A 21,325-nucleotide genomic window follows, 5' to 3' on the forward strand; every position below is an offset into this window, starting at 1 on the left:
CCAAATCACTGTGGGATAAATCTGATGCCTTGGGGCTGCAAGAGGCCTGGAGAGGGGTGGTCGAGGAGCAGGAGTGTCCATGGTTCTCATTCTCATGTTGACTACATATGGGTAAAGACTGGTTGGGAAGATTGGTAATGGGAAGGAATAAAGCTTCAGAATGATACTTTGCGTCACCACAAAAGGCATTCTCAGTTGGACAACTGGGTCGTAGAACATTTAATAAAAATGCAATGTCAGATAGGGTGATCGATAAGGTTTTAAGGTGGGGACATCAAAGAGAGGTGTTCCCAGACTGGCGGGGCAGGATCACTTTTTCCGTTAGCAATTTCCTTTTGGATAGGAATAATTCTTTAGATAAAAAAGGAACTGAACGCCTCACAGGGTTCAATTGAGAATGTTGGGATGAACAGCCCATGAATTGGATTTAGAAAAGGCCCCCTTGATTCATTTGATCTCTGGAAATGTAATCCATAGCACAGAGGACCTCGAAGGATGCCAGGTCTGCTGCTGAACCAAACTAGCCAAGCCAACTTGCAGAAGGCAGAGCTCTGAATCTCTTGACCAGGTGAAGCCTTCCACATGTGTCTCCTCTTCCCTTGACAGCAAAGGGACAACTGGATTTTCACCCTGTTCATCCATTTAGCAAGATCCAGCCAGCCAGTCATCCACACAAACTACTAGAACTGCAGCCAGGCAAGTGACACAATGAAGGATGTGGGTGTTTAGACCAAAAGGTTTCAATTGTGAAAATTCATGACATGGCGATGCCTTGCACGGTGAACAGAATGTAAACTGGTTTTAAATAAAGAAATATTTTTAACCATATGGCAGTATCCAAATCGATGACCGTACATCAATTTTTCAATAACACTTACTCAAAACTCCTGCATAATTAAGAATCACCATGTTCCATTGCTTCCCTTCAAAGCTACAGAGCAAACAAGATGCCGGAGGTAGCCAAGTTGGATGATTTTGTATGGTAACTTGCAAAAAGAAAAAAAAAAGCATTGTTTGCACCACCTCTTTTAGACTGGGCCAATATGCAGCCACTGTAAGGTTTTCCTTTAACCCATGTCTATCCCATCTCAGAACTGGAGTACAAATCTTGCTACTCCAAGGTTACACCTGGCGATTTGGCAACAGTAGAGCCCTTTATAAAGGGAGACTGCCAATTTCCACACCAGGGCACGCCCAGCTAAACAAGCAACAGCAAACAGAAGAAGCGTACCCTCGCCTGCGTGAGGGCATCCACGGTCTCGTAGACACCCATGTAGAACTCCGGGTCAAACATATCCTGCACCATGCAGCGGAACTTCACCAGGCTGTTGGGCTTCAGGTAATGAAGTGGGACATCATTGAGCGAGGGCACCTGCAGACACAAAAGATAATCATCCAGAGTAAACCTCTGCCTAGCATTCCGAGAAGCAACAGAAGGCACAGAAACCCGATTACCGGCTCGAATGCATGCACCCAGTACATTTACAGTATAGATGCAAAGCTGACAGGACCGTTTTAGGTGACTTTGCGCTTTCAAGAACATAAGTTGTTTTTTGTATAGCACAATGCAAGGATTTGTAACCCAAAGAAATTCAAATTGTTTTTACTGATTTAACAAAAGCAGTAATCTCCACATTTCAATCAGAAAGCAACTTTGTATATGAAAATGTCTGATAAAGTACATATTTCAGTCAACACAGTATTGAAATAAGCATATGGCCTGTAGTGACAATATATACTAAAGATCATGAGGCCCTCCAGTCTCAAGTAAGCAAAGAGGTGCCAAAAGCAGCACTTGAGTGGCAATCAAATTTTGAAGCCCTGGTGAGATTTGAATTTCTCAGAAAATGCTTTGGTGGTGTTGGCGAAGCATCTACAAAGACCTAAAAAGGGTGGTGAACTCTTGACCCGTGGCAAGACCAGCTTGACAGTGATAATGAGCCACTCTTCTACGATACTTCATTTTCTCATCAGTTAAAGACACAGGATTGGAAATTTGGTTTTAACTTCTGCAATTAAGAAACTCTGCCCATGCGCTTGCTTCAATATGAACTGTGTTGCACATTCATAGCAAGTACCTGCAGAAGTCGAGGATTTCAGGATAAAGCTTTTAGTGACATTAATGTTAACAGAATGCTGTAAACACGTACAAAAGCATAGGTCAATACTTTAACTAAGGATACAACCAATTCTCAACGCAAACTTTCACAAGTAACAAAAGGTACAAAATTTATCAAAGCTGCATTTATTTGCACGAGTGCGCTCATGGTTGGATCATATCAGTTGGAGTGATCCAAGTCACTCTGTAAATGAAGTTAAAAAGTAGTGTCAGCAGAGGTCAAGACCTAAAAATAATAGTGCGGGGGGGGGACGGGACTCCAACATTCGCAATTGCATGTGACGTCACTAGAAATTAGCATATCCCACAGTATCAAGGTGACATGCACATTTCATTCAATTGGCTTTCCATAACCATACATATTGCACAGAATGAATGGCATTTGCCCTTCATAAAATCAACACCCATCAAAAAAGAAGAGGATATTTTCTTCTAATTGTGTTTGAAAATGTTAAAAGGTGTGTAATTTTTTTAGCTCCAAGAATCCATACCAAGGTTTGTCCTGGAACATACAGTCCCAAAATATGTCATTTGAATTTTAGTTGTATTATACTTTTCACCATGTTATATGGTGCAATAGTGAAGTGCCTGGCCTGGGACCGACGACTGCGGTTCAAATCCCAGATCGGCATAAATTCAAAGAAGTCAGTTAAAGGTTTTGATTTTACACACAACCTATAAAATACCTAGGGGGTACTGCGTCCACCCTCTGAAAAAAGTGGGTGGACTCAGTCCACCCGCGTGTCCCCTCGACTTGAGACCTGAGTGTCAGACATGATGCAAATCGAAAACAACCGCACAAAAAAAAAAAAAAAAAAAACCCCTGAATGTGCGATTTCTCCAAATTCCGGTCGTTCGATAATTCCGAACGGCTGAAATGTTTGACCAAATCATGCACATTCGGTGCTGGGGGCTGCAGGGGTGTCACATGCACCCTTGCTCAATGTATTGTGAGCAGGGGCAGCGGCCACCCCGAAAAAAACAAAAACAAAGGGCGGGCTGTGGGGGTGTCTGCTGCAGCTGTCCCGAAAACAAATTTTAAAAAAAGGCAAGGCCACGGCTGCGCTTTCAACCCCGATCCATGCAAATCCACTAGTTAATGTAGCAAGCACAACAGCCACCGACAGTTGCATGGTCAATCAAGTAACTATTTTCGGTTCAGCCATAAGCAAACGTTACAAAGTTTCCAAATATCTATGGCTGAAAACGGTTGCATCACCTGAACAGCTTCCTTACATGGAAAGCTCTTGGCTAGTTAGGTCAGAGGTTGTCACGGACAGTGGTAATTTAGTTGAACCTATTTTTGGTATTTCTTCTTATTTGTGTGCGTGCACCTGACTAGCAGGGTGGGATAAGGTATGGGTGTCGGTGGGGTGACCAACCCCCAGCACCTCAAAAAATGAAATAAAAAATACAAAATTTGAACAAACAAAAATAGGTTGAACTAGAATACCTCAGTCAAAATGTAGACTACACTGCACAGAAGCGGCAGAACCCGCTCAAGCCAACTGGGTAAGGCGGATGTGTGTCCAACACCTAGACGGCTGCTCAGTGTCTGAGGTTCAAAGCTCAACATACTGGCTGGGGCAATAGATGAGCACGAAGGGACTTCAAGCCAATTTGATCTCGGTTGGCAGTTCTGGATATGCAGCAGGCAGTTTTACAATGCAATCGATTTCTTAGCCTTTCAAGAATTCACCTTTTCAGAATAAGGGGACATTTTAGTGACCAGAGTATTTGATATGAAAGTGTGACTAACCTGGAGCACTCACTTCAGCAGAAAATGAGCTAGAGGAGGGATTGCAGAGAAGACAGTTTTCCAAAATCAGCCATGGTGGGAGGATTTTGGAAGGCACCCCTATTATGGTTAACAGGGAAGAGACAGAGTAGCCAAAACCCAAATCAAGGTAAGGTAGGAGACAAGGCAAGGCTTAGTCTCAGGAAAGGTGCGAGAGTGGTCTAATTAAATACCAGTGCAATACAGGAGACTCATTAGACGAAAGGGAAAAACAGGCAAAACCAACACAAGAACAGCTCCCCCCTCAAACGGAGGATAGCACAGGGGCAACGCAATGGTCTTGTAAGCAAGACCACGCAGAGCAACAGAGGTTCGAATCCCAGATCCGCACTTAGAAACCAAACTTAGGTACTGTATTAGGCGCGTTATAAACAAAATAAATTATCTTAAATTAAGTCCAGCCCTAAGATGGTATGGTGCCTTGCGACCAAAGGTCCATTTCCAATTTATAGCTTCTTCAGGTAGAGTTATTCAGGAATTATGCAGTAGGCTGTGGAGATGCTTTTAAAAAGTTTCCAAACTCACGCCTATTCACTAGGTTCGGCCTAGGAAAGGAGCCTTAACTCAGGATCCACCACCAGACGTCAAGTCGGTGAGTTAGAGCCAACACTTATACCCAATGCTACCCTATGGGAACCGGGTTTGGGGGGGTGGGGGGCACAGAAACAAGTGTGGTAACAATCCTCCCCTCAGGCCTCACTCCAGGACTTTGGATTCTTCCAGATAGCACAGCGCAGGTCTTCTGGAATTCTTTGGGAACACATTCGTCAAAGCTTGGTTTGAGCGAGGAAGGCCCAGGGGTCACTTTCTGTGTCGGGAGTCTGTTGCATTGCACAGCAAACAGTTCCAGTCAGCTTCCAGGAGAATACCCAAGACGAAGGACTTCTGCAGTGCAGACCCCCTCAGGACACCTTGCAGGATTAAAAGAGTGTTCCAACAAAGGCCACGCTGCCAGGCGTAGACAGGCTATCGTACACCATCAAACAGAAGCAGCAGCCCCAGTGCAGATGCCTTTGTAGGCTGAAAATGCAGGAGCAGGCACAAGCTCTGAGGGACATAGCAGTGTTGTGCGTTACCTTAAATATACTGTCATCCTAAACATCAATACATCTAGTTGTTAGGATGACATATTTAAGGAATACACTGATCAGAAGCTGCGCTTTAACTGAAGGTTGCTATTTTTCATGCCACGTATGCAGCATACAGGACATTTGGGATACAGCAACCCATGCGTTAAAGTACAGCTTTGTTTTTTGACTGAGCGCAGTGTATTTCTTAACTATTCGGTCATCCCAACCACTCAATTTTTGTTTTGGATGACTGTATATGTAGCCAGGGTTAGATTGGCACATTTGTCCCTGGGAAGTGGGGGCTGGTTTCGGCCCTGCCTGGTCTGGAAAAATAATTTTTTCATAATTTTTTTCTTCAAAAAGCCTTTCATCCTTCTTAGGTCGATAAAGGAGTACCAACACAGGTTGGGTGATATTGTATGCATATTTGGTCTATAAAAAAAGAGCGTAAGTGCTATACAATAACATTATCATTTGGCCTTGGACGTCTGCTTGGATTCACAGTCATTTAGTGTACTTGGGAACAATGCTATTTGATGCCACTTCCTGTTTTGCCAAGGTGTGAAAGGTTGAGTTTCATCGCTTACCGGGACATCACTTCCGGTGATGTCATCAGAGGTCAAGGGTCATGAGGCGAGGGTGGGCCCATTTCTTGTCCCAGTCCGACCCTGTATGTAGCACTGCTAGGGTCCTGCTTACCGCAGCCAATGTGCCGCACCAAAACTCCTGGTGTCTTAAAGTCTTGCACTGAATTTCCTGCTCAGCAAAGCCAGTTTTCGTTCCCAGTCTGGTCTGCTTTGCTGTTTCAGGGTAAGAGGGTTAGCACGTCAAACCAAGAGTTGGTGGACTATACTCTATCCTTGTACCTGTGAACTCAAGATTTGTCTATCCCTAGGATTTAAAGGGCAGTGTAAAGTATGTTGCTTGCAAGCCTGGCTTTAAACAGGGGGGAGGTGGAGGGCAATGTCTCCAATTGGATTTTGTATTTGAGTGAGGTACAGTTCTTGAAGTAGCGGGGGGGTACGGAGATGCGATTCTCTTGATAACAATCAGGGTGACTTGGCTGCTGGCAACAGGGTCCCACTGAAATTAAATGAGCAGTCCCTGCTCAATGAGAGTTGCCAGAATGGGGTTCCCCAGGGTACAACTGACTCAGGTCTTACCTTGAGCCCTAGGTCAGCAGGCAGGTAGTCCCATTGACTGGAGCAAGATAGAAAATACCCTTTTCCTACCCGCAACAGTGAGCTTTTTTGATGCCCCCCACTAATTTTCCACAGCAACGTCCATCCGGATCTCACTGGAGACGCAACTCCAAAGTATGTGTCCTTTGGGGACCGTTATGAACACCAAATGTTAGGGCTCCAACCAAGGTGCCCCGTTGTTTCCTTGAGCAAGCAGACTTGCCCAGACAGTTTGTTAGTGGCAGTAGTGGCAGTGCACTTAGTGGCTACAAAGGTTTGTGTTTTTGGCTCGCATGAAACCTCCTTCATTAAGGCTCATAAAAAATTGTTTGCTTCTCTGATATGCGAGTGGACCTCAGGACCTTAGGTTTGATAGTCTTGGACTTCCCTAGAACCGACATACGAAGTTTTCCCGTGAAGATCCAGCAAATGTGTGTGCTGAGCAGCACAGATTGACAGGCCGCCAAATCTTTGAATAGGGAACGAGTGGGTCATTGGAGATTAGGGTCACCCTCTGTCTGTATATAAAAACAGATATCGCACCGAAACGGTCAACTGCTGGGATTTGATCACTGATGAAATTTGATGACCAACGTAAGATTTTAAATTAGTCACTTGGACTAACATGACTATATTACAAGCCTTTTGAACAAAAATGTAATGCTAAGTGGATTTAATTTGTGTTGCAGTTCTTATGGTTACTGACCATAATGCCATCACCATTGTCAAGTGATGAATTATTCATCAAATTCATGCAAGCATACTAGGTGGTAATGATGTCCTTTTCTTGACCCATCTCCCATCCACTTCAGTGGAACCTATACATTTCATCGTGAAGAGTCAAGAAACAAGTGACACTAGCGACAACGGAAGGCGTGCATCTCCGACGACCAGAAGAGGATGTGGGGACAGTTAGGTTATCATTTTAATGCTTCATCCCCGCGCCTAGTGAGATTGCCCCCTCGACCCCACCCCCCCACAGCAACTCGCCTAGACCTTTTTCTTTAAGTCCTGAATGAGTGGAGCCTCCCCCCCCCCCACATTCATTCTTATGGGCTCTGTTTTTTGGAACTCTATTCGTTGTATTCTACCTGTACTATGGAGTCTGTCTGCTCCATAGCTCTTAAAGGCATCTGCATTTTTCCAGTGCAGCACACAGCTTCTTATGGGAAGTGTTGCTGGGAAACAATGGGGCCCTCCTTTGGGATGCCCTGCTTTATCCTAGAGTAATACTGTTACTAAGGATAGAGGGATACTTGCTATCTTGCCCAAAACTCTAGTCAGAGATTGGCACACACCACTTTATGTGGAGTGCCAAAGGGATACCTAGCATCCCCCTTCTCTCTGCTCCTGTGACTTTAGTCACATAGACAATCTCCTAATTATTGCTGATGGCACTGGATGTATTCTACCAACCATTGTGTATCTTTGTGTACCGTAGGCTATGTCCATAACCCCGGTGGTGCACAATTGGGGCACCCAAGTACCAACTTGGTGCCTCCCTTCTTTTTTAGCCATTACTAGTGTGGTTGCGTCAGCCGTTCCACCATTCTGGGAGGGGGGAGGAGGTCAGTGTGTGTTTTGCCTTTGGCAAGAACCCTTGGGTGTCCCTGCCCAGGCACCAGAGTGTCTGGGCAGGGAGGAGTTGTCCACCCCCTGTCCTTTGTCTGCCAGAGTGCCTGAATAGTACCAGCTCCCAAAGGGGGTCTTGGCTGTCCCGAGTCTCTAAAATTCTGAGAGATTGCAGAGGAGCGTGTGCTGAAACTGCATAAAAAGGCGAGGCTTCGGGAGTGAAAGGCAAGTTGACCACTGGAAGCTGAAGTAACCGAAGAAGACGACCAGAGACACCTGCAGACACTTTGCAACACTGAAGCTACCACTGCTGTCCTAACCCAATTTTGTGCGACAGAGTAACTCCTAAGAGGACTCCTTCTCATTGCCTGGTGGGAACAACCAGTCCTAAGACAAACTTTGAATTGAGCCATCTCCAAGGTCCTAGGAGTTTCCAGAGCTGTGAAACTCCAATACCAGGAGACCTGCTGCCCATTACGAGTGCATCGTCGTGGAAAGGCTGAATCCCTCCAAATCTTTGCTGAGCCCTCATGAACACTACAGAGATCTGATCCAACTCGCCCAGACCCCATCAGAGTGCGGGACTGCAGGAAGCAAGGAATATTGACCGCGCAAATCGCGTCCTTTGTTGATGCTGCAGAAAAGAAGCCAAAACCAGAAAGTGCACCAAGAAGTTGCCAAAAGTCATGCCCCAGGTTCTCGCTCGAGACTGCTACCGTGACCCAGTCCATTGCCCTGCCTTCCGTCATCAGACCAAGGAATCCGGAGGTTGGGTCCAGAGCTGTAATATCACGGAACACCCAGCGCGAACATTTTCTTCAAACCTAAGGTACTGGGGGGGTTGGGGTGGGGGTGTGAGGTATTGCTTACCAGGCTCCAGAAAGTCGCTGCAGACTGTTGGAGTGCACCTAAAGGTGTCCAGGGCAACCCCCTCTTACGTCTCAAGCCGCTGCTGGTGTCTCTTCATAGAGTCCTATTTTGCGCCTCCATCGTTAGTTATAACTTTGGAGAGGGTACAGGAGTATCAATACTTGGGAGTGCATGCAACAACGTGGACAGAGAATCCTACAGTAATGATTTAAACTGAAAACAGACACGGCGGCCACCCACGGTCGCTTATTACACAATACGTTTGGCAGACATTCCTGTGGTCCATTGTTGATTTTTTACCAGCAGAAGGTGGTCCCTACCATGATGTATGGGGGGAAGTGAAGTTGATTTCGTTATCCATGGACTGGAATAACCTAGATGGACAATTTTGAAAAAAGGTCCTGGGTATCCCACAGAGAATTCCGATACCGATTACACGCCATGAGTTTGGCCTACTTTCTTTTTCAGTAATTCTATACTCCCTTGAGATACTAGTGTCGGGGTGGTGGGGTCTGATCTCGGGTTGGAAGGAGGATTGTTTGAGCAGGCTATGAGGCAAACATAAATGGAAATGCAGACTACGGCCAAGCAGATGTTATGGAGATCGGACTGCTGTAGGATAATTGAAGAATGTCAGGGATAGAAGATTTTCCAGAATTGCAGCTATAAATGTACAGCTCTCTACAGGACCTGCCAAAGTACTAGAAGAGGGTTCTTTCAACTGCGTTTAAATCTATGGTTGACTATGGAAATAATGGCCATTAGAAGTAAAGCTACCATGGAAGCGAGGTTCTCCTGTTTTTGTTTAAAAGAGACAGAACACTAAGACGTTTGATCACAACTTGCCCAGATCTGGCGGCACAAAGACAATTATTTCTGAATAAATACTTTGAGAAGTTTAAACTGAAGGAAGAGTTTGGATTTTTAGTGGGGAAAATACCCCGTTTATCATAGCAATAATTAGGTTTTTAATCAAATTGCGGATTGCGTCCCATGGGAGGAGCTACAAGATAATAACCCATCATTAATACTTTTTAGTAACAGTTATTGCAAATTTCCTTTTTGTTGCCGTTTATAGTTTTTTTATGAACTGTTAGGAGGATTTTAATTGTTTTTAAGTGTTATAATGTTGAAAGATCAGCCAAATCAATAAAAAAATCAAAACTAACTTACTACTGCTAAAATACTAGAGACTTGAAGAAATCCACAGGAACTCTGTATTCTGCTACTTGTCAAGACGGAGCCCTCTTTGAACAGCCTTCAGGTAGGGTTGCGTTTTTGGACTGAAAGACTTGCTGTGCAGAGAAACCCTCTCTAGAACCTTGAACCAGGTTAATGTTACACCAACTAACGATTTTCCTTCCTTTAAGTTACTTTCTTACATGTGTTTGCATGCCTTACCATATATCTGCTAAGAACCGCATGTGCGCGTAATAACCAATAATACGATAGCATTATATTTTCCCTTTCTAACGTTGCAACAAATGTAACCGCGAACAAACACAAAAGTGAAAGTGTGCTTTGAAGTATATTCTAAATTATTCTGAATAAGAGTGTAAACGTGTTAAAGTGATTCTGTTGTAAATACTATCAAATATATAAAATTGTATATAAATTTTAAGTTTAAGTGCTTCTTTGTTGTGCATGTAACAGGGTTCAGTGTACTTACCTACTAAGAGTTGGGGAGCTACAACCCACTGAGATAGTTTAGTAAAGTCTTACCTCCAGGTGGGACTCTAGGACAATTCCAACAGGGACAGATGGATTGGTTCTCCCACAATGGTTTTTGAACTTCCACATCCAGGGATTGCCTGTGCTGCCTAACATCGGAATCTTCTGGCATCCCGGAGCATCTGCTACCTCTGCCAGAACCTTTAATTTGACGACCAAGCGTAGGACGACCCTGGTACCATGTTCCTGGTTTGTAGACCTCCGGTTGCATGCCCAATTACATTTGTTTCTAACTGCAACCTAATGACCAGTAGCTGGAAACCCCATTGCTGGACATCCCATCAAGTTGCGGAGCTGCAGTTTCTTCACCTGTTTTTTCCTTGCATACCATATGGGATCTGGTCTGCTCTTGCGAACAGTTTATGCATTTGTAGAACTTGTCCACCCAGCTGACAACTATAGCCGTCCCTGCTGGTACTACTACATGGACCGCTCTCTGCATCCTCAATCGCATACCTTAAGACTTCTGGAGCCTCTCAAATGAATGCCCATTTAGTGAAGTGGCAGCTCTTTTCTACTGGCACTGCAGGCCGCCTCTGTGCTGTTCCTAGCATGCTTCACCTCTGCAATCTACCATCCGAGGTGGGGTGGAGAGTTGAGCCAGGTGACTGGATCTCTTCATTGGGCTCCCCCCCACAATCCATCCGGGATTTACTGGGTTCCAGTCTGACCATCCCTGTGCACAGACCTCCTACGTACCTCCAGTAAACAGTGGGGTACTGATCTTCCAATGGTGCCTGCTTGACAGGACTTGGCATGATTCAGGACGAGCGCTTCCTCAGTCTTCTTCGGAGTGGCCGATCCAACGTTTATGAGAAAAGCTAACGGCAAAGAATGTTTAGATTACAAAAAAAAAAACGTTTTTTTAAAAAAGATTAAAATAGTTTTTTGGGGGCAATTAAAATGCCAGCTGGCAATGAGAAGTACATTTCAACTACCCAAACAAATAACTTTGCTACCAACTCACCCAAACACCAAAAATGACTTTCACCGCAAATTCTTAACTGGACCTCCGTGGGCAGATCTTCTCACGGTTCTACAGCACACTCTTCGCAAAGGAAAGCAATCATTACCCTAAAGGCCAACATGAGTGCCTCGTTTATTCACAGCAATAGGCATTCAGTGGTGCAATGCCGTACTGATTGAATGTGGCGTTTTCTCTCTAGAGAACTCGCTGGGAACAGAGGGCAGTTACACACCAAGGATTCCAAAAGTAAATTCTGCCCATGCAGCTAATCACGCAAAGGTGCAAAGGAAATCAAGCAATGAGGCACATCAAAGATCAAGACTCATAGGGGGAAAACCATGAAAAGCAGAAGGTTGAGGAGGCTCTTACCAGTGGTACAGTTTAGGAGTCGGGTTATTAGATCAAAATTTAGCACAGGGCCTTTAGAAAATGATCCTCCAGCATGAGAAACAAAGGCCACCCGGTATTGTGGGTAGGTGGTTATAGGGATCAGGACGACAACAGTCCAGCATCAGTGCCATAAAATATCTGCAGGGCAATCTCTTACTGTGGCTCCGTAGTGACTTGTACAAGGAGCATGTCTCAAAATACAAGCGTTCCTACTTTTAGGAGCCTTACAATCACACCTCGATGTTGAAAGTTAATCTTGTCCTACAACATCCTCAAAGTTTCTACAGCCAAGGGTCCAGGATGCAAGAAAAAAAAAAAAAGAATTCCTAGTGATCGGGATGCAGCGTTTCCCCAGCTTTTAGGGCCTTAACGTCACTCCCCGCCCTCCTCAGCCATTCAGTAAGACACGGTGGAAACTGAAGAATAAATAGTGCAGAGTTCGATCCAGGGTCACCTGTATAATGAAAGATCTGTGTACAATAGTTTGTATCCCTTATTAGTTTCACTTTACGCTTTGAGTTCTCTGCCAGGAGTTTATATGTATACCAGGGAAAATAAATAATCACAAGGGATTTGTTTACATTACTTACTGTGAAAAGAAGTGGGAACATCCCGCCACTAAGTCTGCTAACAATATTGTACCAATGGGTAAGCAGATGGGGGGTGGGGGGGGGGGGGGTGGGGGGAATAGGTTCCCTGAACGATCCCTATGTATTCTATCTTGGTAGTGATCACAGGGCCTTCAGTTTACCCAACTACTTCCCGTTTGTTCACATTCCTGGGTACAACTATGCTAGACAAATATATCAATGTTGCTACCTAGGTTGTCCCAACAGCCACAATGTCAAGCAGTCTGCCAGAAGTGCGGCCACCAGTCTTCAGGGGACTTGGGTTAACCCACAGGCCCTGGACTGGCTCTCTAAACCAAAGATAGTGACACCATTTAATTTGCTCTCTCCTTACAGCAACGAGTCCGCGCTCACTCTTATTGCAGGACCATTAGAACTAGGGAAACTAAAAAACCAACTCACATTCACCCGTGGTTAGAAATGGATAATTCAGGCATTACATGGTAGGCATGAAGCGTTTCTAGGAAAACAGGCACTGCCACCCAGCGTGCCACAACCCTAATATGTTCACGAGATGCAAACTTTGTCTATTGTGCATGAGCCATTATGCTGTACGTGTCTTAGAGTTGCCAGTTCTTCAGCTGTATCCGGGTGACCAAACAGAGCTAACATCACACATGCACGCTTACATTGCCCCAGTTGGCCCTGAAAGCCAAATAGTAGCGTCTAGTATCAGTCGGTGACAAGCTAACCAGGCTCTTCCAGGAAACAAACCGGAGCAAAACCGCTCCCAGCAATGTTAAACATTTGGATCAATTCAGAGCACAAACTGTGCTGTTTCAGGCTTACTTCGTGTGTTTTCTTTGGCACTAGAGGGTGAATAATACACTGCCAAATAAGGCTTAACCTTAAATATTTCAAGGTTGCATTTTTGGTGAGACCAGTAAAATCAGCTTGAATTTGTCCCTCTGATAAGTGCATGTCTGAGCAATTACTGACACCAAGTGCATTTGGCAGTGCCATTGCCAGTCCCAAGCCGATGGGCTTCACGAGTGGCTACATTCATCATGGAATGCAGTGAGAAGCAGCAACTCCCCCTCTACTCCAATCAAAGGATGGTTTTCCCGAGGGAGACATTGCAAGCCCTTACTTACCCAGCTGACCGCATCGTTCTCTTTCAGCCTCTCCCGGAAGTATTCAGTCACCTTTGTCTGCCAGTCAAGACTTGGGCCATTCTGAGCTAAAAAGAAGACAAATGGAGTCAAAGGGTTAAACAAAAATAAGAATATAATGCCCGGTTTGTATCACTATCACCTCAAATACACAAATCAACATTGGAGCATAAACTTCCTGAAAAATGGCAACAGCCTGTGAGGAGAAAACTCCCTTCTTGGGCTCAAGATGAAGTTATGTGATGGTCTTAAAGTTTTACACCATGCAATTCAAAAGGGAAATCCAACTGTTACCTTTCTCCCTTCAGCCCGAAAGACTAACAGGAGAGAAGACAAAGGGAGAGACAGACTAGTGCCTTGATCTTTTCACACCCTCCCTTCCCCACCACCCTCACTTCCCTTGTGCCACACTCCTTCCCGGGAAACCCACCATTTCCACTCACACTACATAATAATACTCCTTTTCTATCCCTCGCTCTACCTACCAAACACTTTCTCATATACACTAGAATAGCGCACTATCAAATTGGAACCACTCTTTCAAACACAATACCTTACCTGCACCCTCGCCACATACTCCCACTTCAGACGTCACCCGAACACCTTTAATTCAGCTCTGACCTCCCTCAACTGTTATAGCTCAGCCTACCCAGCTCAATTAGGCCTACTTCCTCACATTCGTCCCCCACCGTCGTCAGAGCTGCTGAGCCAATATCCCACTGTGCTTTACACAGGGAGTTGGGATTTCCCATCATAGGTTTCACATATTCACTTAAGGCCTGCACCCTCTGTGGTAGAAGGTGTTTGTTCCTCAAAAGCATCAGGAAACCAGTGGGTTCTCCCGGTGATAACCAACATAAGCAAGGTGACCCCGGTCTCTAACCCCGCTGCGTGACCGCAGTCTTCGCGTCTGCTGGTTGCCCCCAGCCTGCATACCCGCAGGCCAGGACATCACAACCAGTACCAATGCTCTTGCGTGGCTATCACACATAAGGGAGTAAGGGACTGGGGTCTCTCAGCCTCCTGCCGCCACCTCGGGGTTGGACAGGCTCTGGCAATGCCCTGGAAGGCCGCCTATCCCAGGGAGAGAGGTACATGCACCCTTCTGACAGGGTCATGACTCCATCACACCATTAAACTACCTACTGTAGTTTAGGTAAATCTGAAGCGCACACTCCCTCAGACTCCTTGTGCCCGAGCAGATTTTATTGCCCCTTGAATTCTTCACACCTCTAAAAATGTGCAGTTATAGATAATAAAACTTACATAAACAACATTTTGTATATATTTAATGAATACATTTCTATTGTGTGTAATTAGTATAAAACTTAAGCATAAGGAATCCAAGAAGAGCAACAATGTACTTTCTCCCAAAGACAACAAGCATTGACAATCCCAATTGTTCTTTGTGTAGGCATGGGAAAGCCATTTGTTAAGCACTGCCTTAAGGGTACTGTCGACCATTAATGATTGCAGATGCAAAATGGTTCGAGCACCTGGGCTTATAATCGCAGAGGCTGTAAGCCAACTGTTAGCTTTGCCAATGCTCGTTTTTAACAGGACTTGAGTGAAGGACACTGAACCCTAGAGGCCCTTTTAATCAAGGTAACATACTATGGATGGGACGGGGAAGAACTTCTCAAACTAATCAATAAGACAGACTCAGGAAGTTGGCAAATTTTCAATCGTCTAAAACAGGGAGCACAACAGACATAAAACGGACGTCGCACAGCAAAATCTCAACGCATTTGATAAATAAGCATTCTTATATAGCAAAAACTCGTCACAAATGAGGTCATACTACGTGGCAAACTAAGAAAGTCTACGTGGGATTGTGGTTGGCTCAAGGGGAACATCCAAGTATACCTTGTGTATGGGATTGGATCAAGATTGGTCTCTACAGTCAGGTGGACAACTTAAGCCTGCATCTAGCGCAAGTCATACTCAACACTTATGTCCACAGAATACTATTGGTTCTTAAACAAGAAGGCTATGTATACTGCCATCTACAATTGGTAGGGATGCTTATACCCTTCTGGAACATTCAATTCTCTAACAGCATGTAAGTTGGTACCCCAGGTGCTGGTGGGTGAAAAGGAACGTGTCTTCACACCCAATTAGCCATCATCTCTCATCACTCATGCAGTCTGCCATTCACATGGTCTTTGAACTTGGCCTTGTAGTAGCTTCTCGTCTCTGGGAATAGAAGGGAGTGTGAGCACTTGCTATCTTCAATCTGGTGCACCATTCTCTTCATCCATTTTCACCCTCAGCTCACGTGATCACAGACATCGAATCGTCCTGTGTTATAGCATTTAATTGTTTTTAATGAAGAAACTTGACACTCGCGGTGTTCTCTTTGCAATTTAACAAGGGATGCCCAGCTTCTTGCGTTTACTGTTCTTTGCAGGCTGATAACCAGTTCTTGGCTGCTTCCAGTCTGACAGCAAGGCAGACAGCCTCTTTAGTCCTGCTTCGAATTCGAGAGAAAAAGGGGGTTCCCCAACAAGCTACCTTTAGATGTAAGCACGAGGTGACAGAGCTATGTATCAGCTCACGTATGCTTATGAACCCATCTATATCAACAAATGTAAAAAGATGGAGAGATCGGTGGTTACAAAAAAATATATTCTTTTATTTTGTGGTTACTTACATGTTAAAAAAGACCAACAGGTCACGTTTGCAAATTAGAACATAAAACAGAATTAATAAACTTTGTCCTTGTGTTCATGCATTCAATTTCAAGTGATGTTAGTAACACATGGGTGACTTTGCAATGTGCAATTCATGTCTGCCTATTTGCAGGGTCCCCATATATATTGTGTCAACATGAGTGAATCCGTTTCCAGCCTTCTTCTTGAACACACAATTGAACTATTACTTATTCTTGGGTATTAAGCAGATTGTGCAAGGCTTTCTTCAGGGCACATCAACCCCATGTGTTAGGGGGTATACAAGTGTTACGCATCTACAATAAACCAGAAACATACATATAAATACTTCATTAACCAACCACTCAATTCTCTCTAACATCTATCACAGGCCATGGCTGAAACAATGTTGCCAACCTCTCAATATATCAAAGTGCACATCATCTTCATACGTTTTTATGACTGTTTTGCTTGTTTGACAGTTCATTCAATAGATACTTAGTTAGAATCAATTCAATGTTATGCTTTATTTTAAGCCTTTTTTCATTTTGGTTTCATTACTACTGCGTTATTGCTAAGTGAGGAGGGAGGGGAAAGAAAGAAGGGGCAGGGAAGGGGGAGAAGACAAAAGAGACAATGTAACTTTTTACACCCTTTCATAACTTATTATGGCATATAGAGTGAAACAAGCCTACCTATATGGCTCTTGTGAGTCAAACACCTAAGCAATCGGTCGTGGAATGCAGTCCTTATCACAATTTTGGCTGCTTTTAATAATGATGAAAAACAGCTGTGGAAATTGAACCACAAGAAAAAGATATTTCAATTACTTTCTTATTGATAGCTAATTATTAGCATCTGGAAGAGCACATGTGACTGCGCCTACCTGTAGCGGTCATACAGAGATTTTTTGGGTGGGTTTCTCTTTAAAACTGAGTCGCAAGATGTGTTGCGGTAGGCAGTTATTCACGAGCACCTAATGGGAGACAACACAAGTGTTGAGCGAAATAAGTATCATTCCGCATATTCAAAGACAAATGGCTTATATATCCCTCCAAGTGACTTACTTTTGAGTGCGAACTCGGAGACGCACCAAACCCGGAACGGGAAAAAAACTCTGTGCCGGAGAAAGTTATTTTTTTTTCCTTTTCAATGGCACAGTCGCAGGGTGTATTGCGGTGGATAGCTGTCGTTTATCAAACACCTAATGGGAGACATTAAGAAGTGTCAGACGGAATTAATGTCATTCCGCGTGATGAAATAAAAACGCATGTGTGTGCCTAAAGATAACTTACTTTTAGGAGCGAGATCCAAAAACACATTAAGCCGGACCAAAGGCGAATGCGGGTGCTGGAGGACTAGTGAAATCTTCAATTAGACTTGCATCACGTGATATCGCTACGTGCTTTATAGCGGAATCACATGGTGCAGCGACAAGGAACTAGCCCGTTACGTGCAATAGCCCATACTGTTTGGTCGGCCATGTTTAGAGTAGATATATACACAGGTACTGTATGCCGTGCAAAAGCCGGGCCGGCTTTTGTGTGTTCAAAAATACGGCTAACAAACAGCTGTTTATTTAACAAATAATGACCGCAACCGTGGACAAGATGATTGTGTGAGTGATCACATTATGGTATTGTTATACTAGAGAAAGGGGGTTGTTGGTTCAAGTGCTCAATTATTTTCGTATGAACAATCACCACTCTGTGTATAAATTTAGTCCATGTTTCACTGAATCAAGGTTATAAATCCATTTTTGTTCTAATCATGTGGAGTTTTAGATCTTTATCACTACCACGTGGGTGATGGTTAACCTTTTGTATATAACACCAAAAAAATGTCATCATGGTAATGATTAGCTTTCTTGTAGTTACAAGTGGTTTGTCAGGAGTGCCGTTTTTTATGCAGCGGCGAGGTTCGCCAATTCTTGTGCAGACTGGTCTTTTGGTCTTGCCGATGTATATAAGTCCACATGGACATTTAATACAGTAAACCACCCACTTGGTAGCACAATTGCTGAATGTGTTCAACTTCCAGTTTCTGCCTTTGTCATGATGCCTGCCCCCGGAAGACCAGACCAGGCCCAGCAGCCCCGGAAGCAGGAATCATGCCACTTGGAGCATGCCCAAAAGCCCCAGTTAGGGGCTGTTTGGGTACAGTCCTGGCGCCTATGGCGCCAGGCTCATAAAGATAAAGTCAGTCCTGGCGCCATGGGCGCCAGGCTCCTTATTGATAACTTACCTGAAGCAGACCATGCTGCATACTCACCTGAGGCAGACCATGCTGCATGAAGACCCAAGCCAAATGAGGCTTAGGAGGGACTATTTTACTGAAGGGACTATTTGTTACTTGGGTGGGCTGTGGAAGAATACTTACCTGGATCTTCTTCCAAGGCTATTTAAACCACGCCCGGACAGCCACACGTGCTTCGCCTTATTCTGCTTGCTGCAGCGTAACGCTCACCGTGTTTTCAGCAGCTCCAGTCTTCAGCCATGCCCGCTTCAGTCCTGGGACTCCTGAAACAAGAAGACAAGAAGGATAAAGGTTAGAACAGGAGTTTTAACTTTAATCCTTACCTGAATCCTGATCCATTTCGCCACGGAACTGAAAGACAGAAGTCTTTGAAGCATCGCTTCGCATTCCTACAGCGCCGTGCTGAACTCACCTGCTTGGCGGTACTTCAGCATTCCATCACGCTCTCTCCATCTCGCGGCCGCCCTCCGACACCTAAGGAGACAAAGACAGCAAGGTGAGCAAGGGAACTCTCTAAGGGTATACAAGCTACCCCCAAGGACTTACCTGATTTACCACGGGAGGTACTCACCTCATCTCGGGTCGGCACAGTCAACCCTGCTTCATCGCCGTACCCCGGCCCCTAAGGGGAAAACCACAATAGACTTACCTGAATCTTACCGAGTGCTATTTGGAAATCTTCGAGTGGATTAATCGGCAACCTGCAAGGAATCGGACAGAGTGAAGAGCAGACATTTGAACTCTTATGAACAATTGGACTGGAGTCAATACTGGAACTCACCAATTCCTCTACGCCAGTGAAGTAACTGGTCTTCAACGCGCCCCTGCGGTCGACGCAGGATGGAGAGCTCATCCTTCCAAACCATCAGGTGAGACTAAGGAGGGGACATCATCTGTGGGAAGACAACGGTAGTGGGGAAGGTGGGTTGACACTCAATTCCACGGGTGGTTAATTCCTCTTCTCCTTTGCAGAAGAAAATTCTTGCGAGCCAGACAAACTAGGCTGAGCGGGCCAGTCCAGTCAGTCATCTCGGCGCTACACGTCACGCTGGTGGAAATAACAGCAGCCCAGTTTCGGTCGACACCCCCGTGGGAACCAGGTGAGCGTAACAGCCTTTCAACTCAATGGATATCAAATTTTGTGTAAGTTTGCATATAGTGCATTTGCCGCACTTAAAATGCCCTATGACCGGCAGAAGGTTCCATAGTGTGGATTGAGTCTGGTCACTTGTCTTGGTTATAGGATAAGTATGAACCAGTTTATCTTCGAGGTTGGTCAGCGGTTTAAAGGCAAAACGTGGTTGGGGGGGGGGGGGGGGAATATTAAAGTCCTCAGTGTTCATTATTTTCCAGTTTTTTAGAATTACCTTTCTTAAGTCATTACTTATCGGGGTAAAAGACGAGACATGTTATTTTGTCTAGTGTGGTTTTTGTTTTTTGGAGAGGCACTTGCTCTTAATGTATTAGCTGCCCTTTTGTATGCTCTTCTCACGATATGAGAGGGATATCCTCTTGCCTTCAGGTTTTCTTTTAATGCCATACTAAGATTTGAGAAATCTTAGTTTTTCAGTGCAATTTCGCCTGATACGGAGAAACTGACCAAACGTAGTTCCTCCCTTAATGATTGTGGATGATAACTTTGGAATTGGAGTAACGTATTTTTTTGAGTTGGCTTTTTATAAAGGCTAGTCCCAATTTTATTCTCAGGCATACGATATTTTTTCTGTATTTGATTCACACGTGAAACTTATTGAGGCTTCTCTTGCATTTAGCATTGAATTAGGTCAAGTTCGGTTTTGTTCCTCGCCAAATGACAAACACGTCATCGATATAACGATACCAGGCTCGGATGTTTTCAAAATATGGGTTACTGTGCACATAGACATTGTTGGTTTCAAAGTGGTCCATGTACAGGTTTGCTAGGTCGGGGGCAAATGTTGCCCCCATGCTTGTGCCATGAAGCTGTTGAAAGAACACATTGTTGTGTATGAAGAAATTTCTCGTTAGGGATAAATGAATACATTCTGCAATAAATGTTGACGGAGGGCATTTATCGTCTCGTGTTTCTAAAAGTTTGAGCATAACATCAATACATTTTGTTTGTGGTATATTGGTGTATAGAGAAGTCACATCAAGTGAGACAAATGTCTTGGGGTTTCATGGTTAGTGCGTCTAGAATCTTTATCATGGAAGTAGAGTCTTGAACAAAAGGCTTCATATTGCTCAAAGGGGCCTAAGGAAAACGTCTGCATACAATGACAATGGTTCGCGCAACAAGCCAATGGCCGATACATTTGGACGGCCGGGAGGTGTATTCCGATCTTTATGTACTTTAGGGAGGCAATAAAAAGCCGGAGTCATGGGTTGTCTATTTATGAGAAACATTCTTTCTTCGTCATTAATCCATCCCTCGTCTGAGGCGTGCGTCATTAGACTTCTAATTTCTCCTCAATTTCATTTGTGGGATCTGCAGGAATTTGTTTGTACACAGTTGTGTCAAAGAGCGGTTTTTCTACTTCCATCTTATACAAATTGGAGTCCCAAAGGACAATTCCACCGCCTTTGTCGGCGGGTTTTATCACAAATAGAGGATTATCCTCTAAGTTCTTAAGGGCAATGCGTTCTGATTTTGAAAGATTCTTTGTATCGATTTTTAATTTCGCATAGATTTTTCATGTCTCTTAGGGTTTTATTTTCAAAGGCCACAATTTCCAGTGATATCATGGATTGTGGTGGTGTAAAAGTGGAGGGTGGCTTTTTTCCTGATCGGTTGTCATCCGTTTTTTTATTCTCAGCTTTATCATGGAAGAAATATTTCAGTCTGACTATTCGGCAGAAATTTCTCATTTCAATTTCAGTTTGGAAGGCATCTGCCTTGCAAGCAGGAACAAAGGATAGCCCTTATTTAGCACCGATTGTTCTGCTGGTGACAATGTGTGTGCTCAGATTAAATATCAGGTTTACAAAGTTTGTGGGGGC

At 44.4% G+C, this 21,325-nt stretch overlaps 1 protein-coding gene across 3 annotated transcripts in view; it reads right to left on the reverse strand.

The window, feature by feature from the left end:
• The window catches only part of MCMBP (minichromosome maintenance complex binding protein), a 183,664-nt gene that overhangs the window by 129,967 nt on the left and 32,372 nt on the right, over positions 1–21,325 (reverse strand). For 2 of the 3 annotated variants that reach the window (XM_069611947.1, XM_069611946.1), the window contains exons 2-3: positions 13,422–13,507; positions 1,232–1,372 (exon numbers count right to left, since the gene is read on the reverse strand). In XM_069611947.1, the coding sequence (XP_069468048.1) occupies positions 1,232–1,372; positions 13,422–13,507 (227 nt within the window). The remainder of the gene's footprint in view (positions 1–1,231; positions 1,373–13,421; positions 13,508–21,325) is intronic. The other variant, XM_069611948.1, reaches the window with a different exon arrangement.

The sequence above is a fragment of the Ambystoma mexicanum genome, chromosome 8, assembly GCF_040938575.1.
Source record: "Ambystoma mexicanum isolate Mex_15411 chromosome 8, UKY_AmexF1_1, whole genome shotgun sequence".
Lineage (NCBI taxonomy): Eukaryota > Metazoa > Chordata > Amphibia > Caudata > Ambystomatidae > Ambystoma > Ambystoma mexicanum.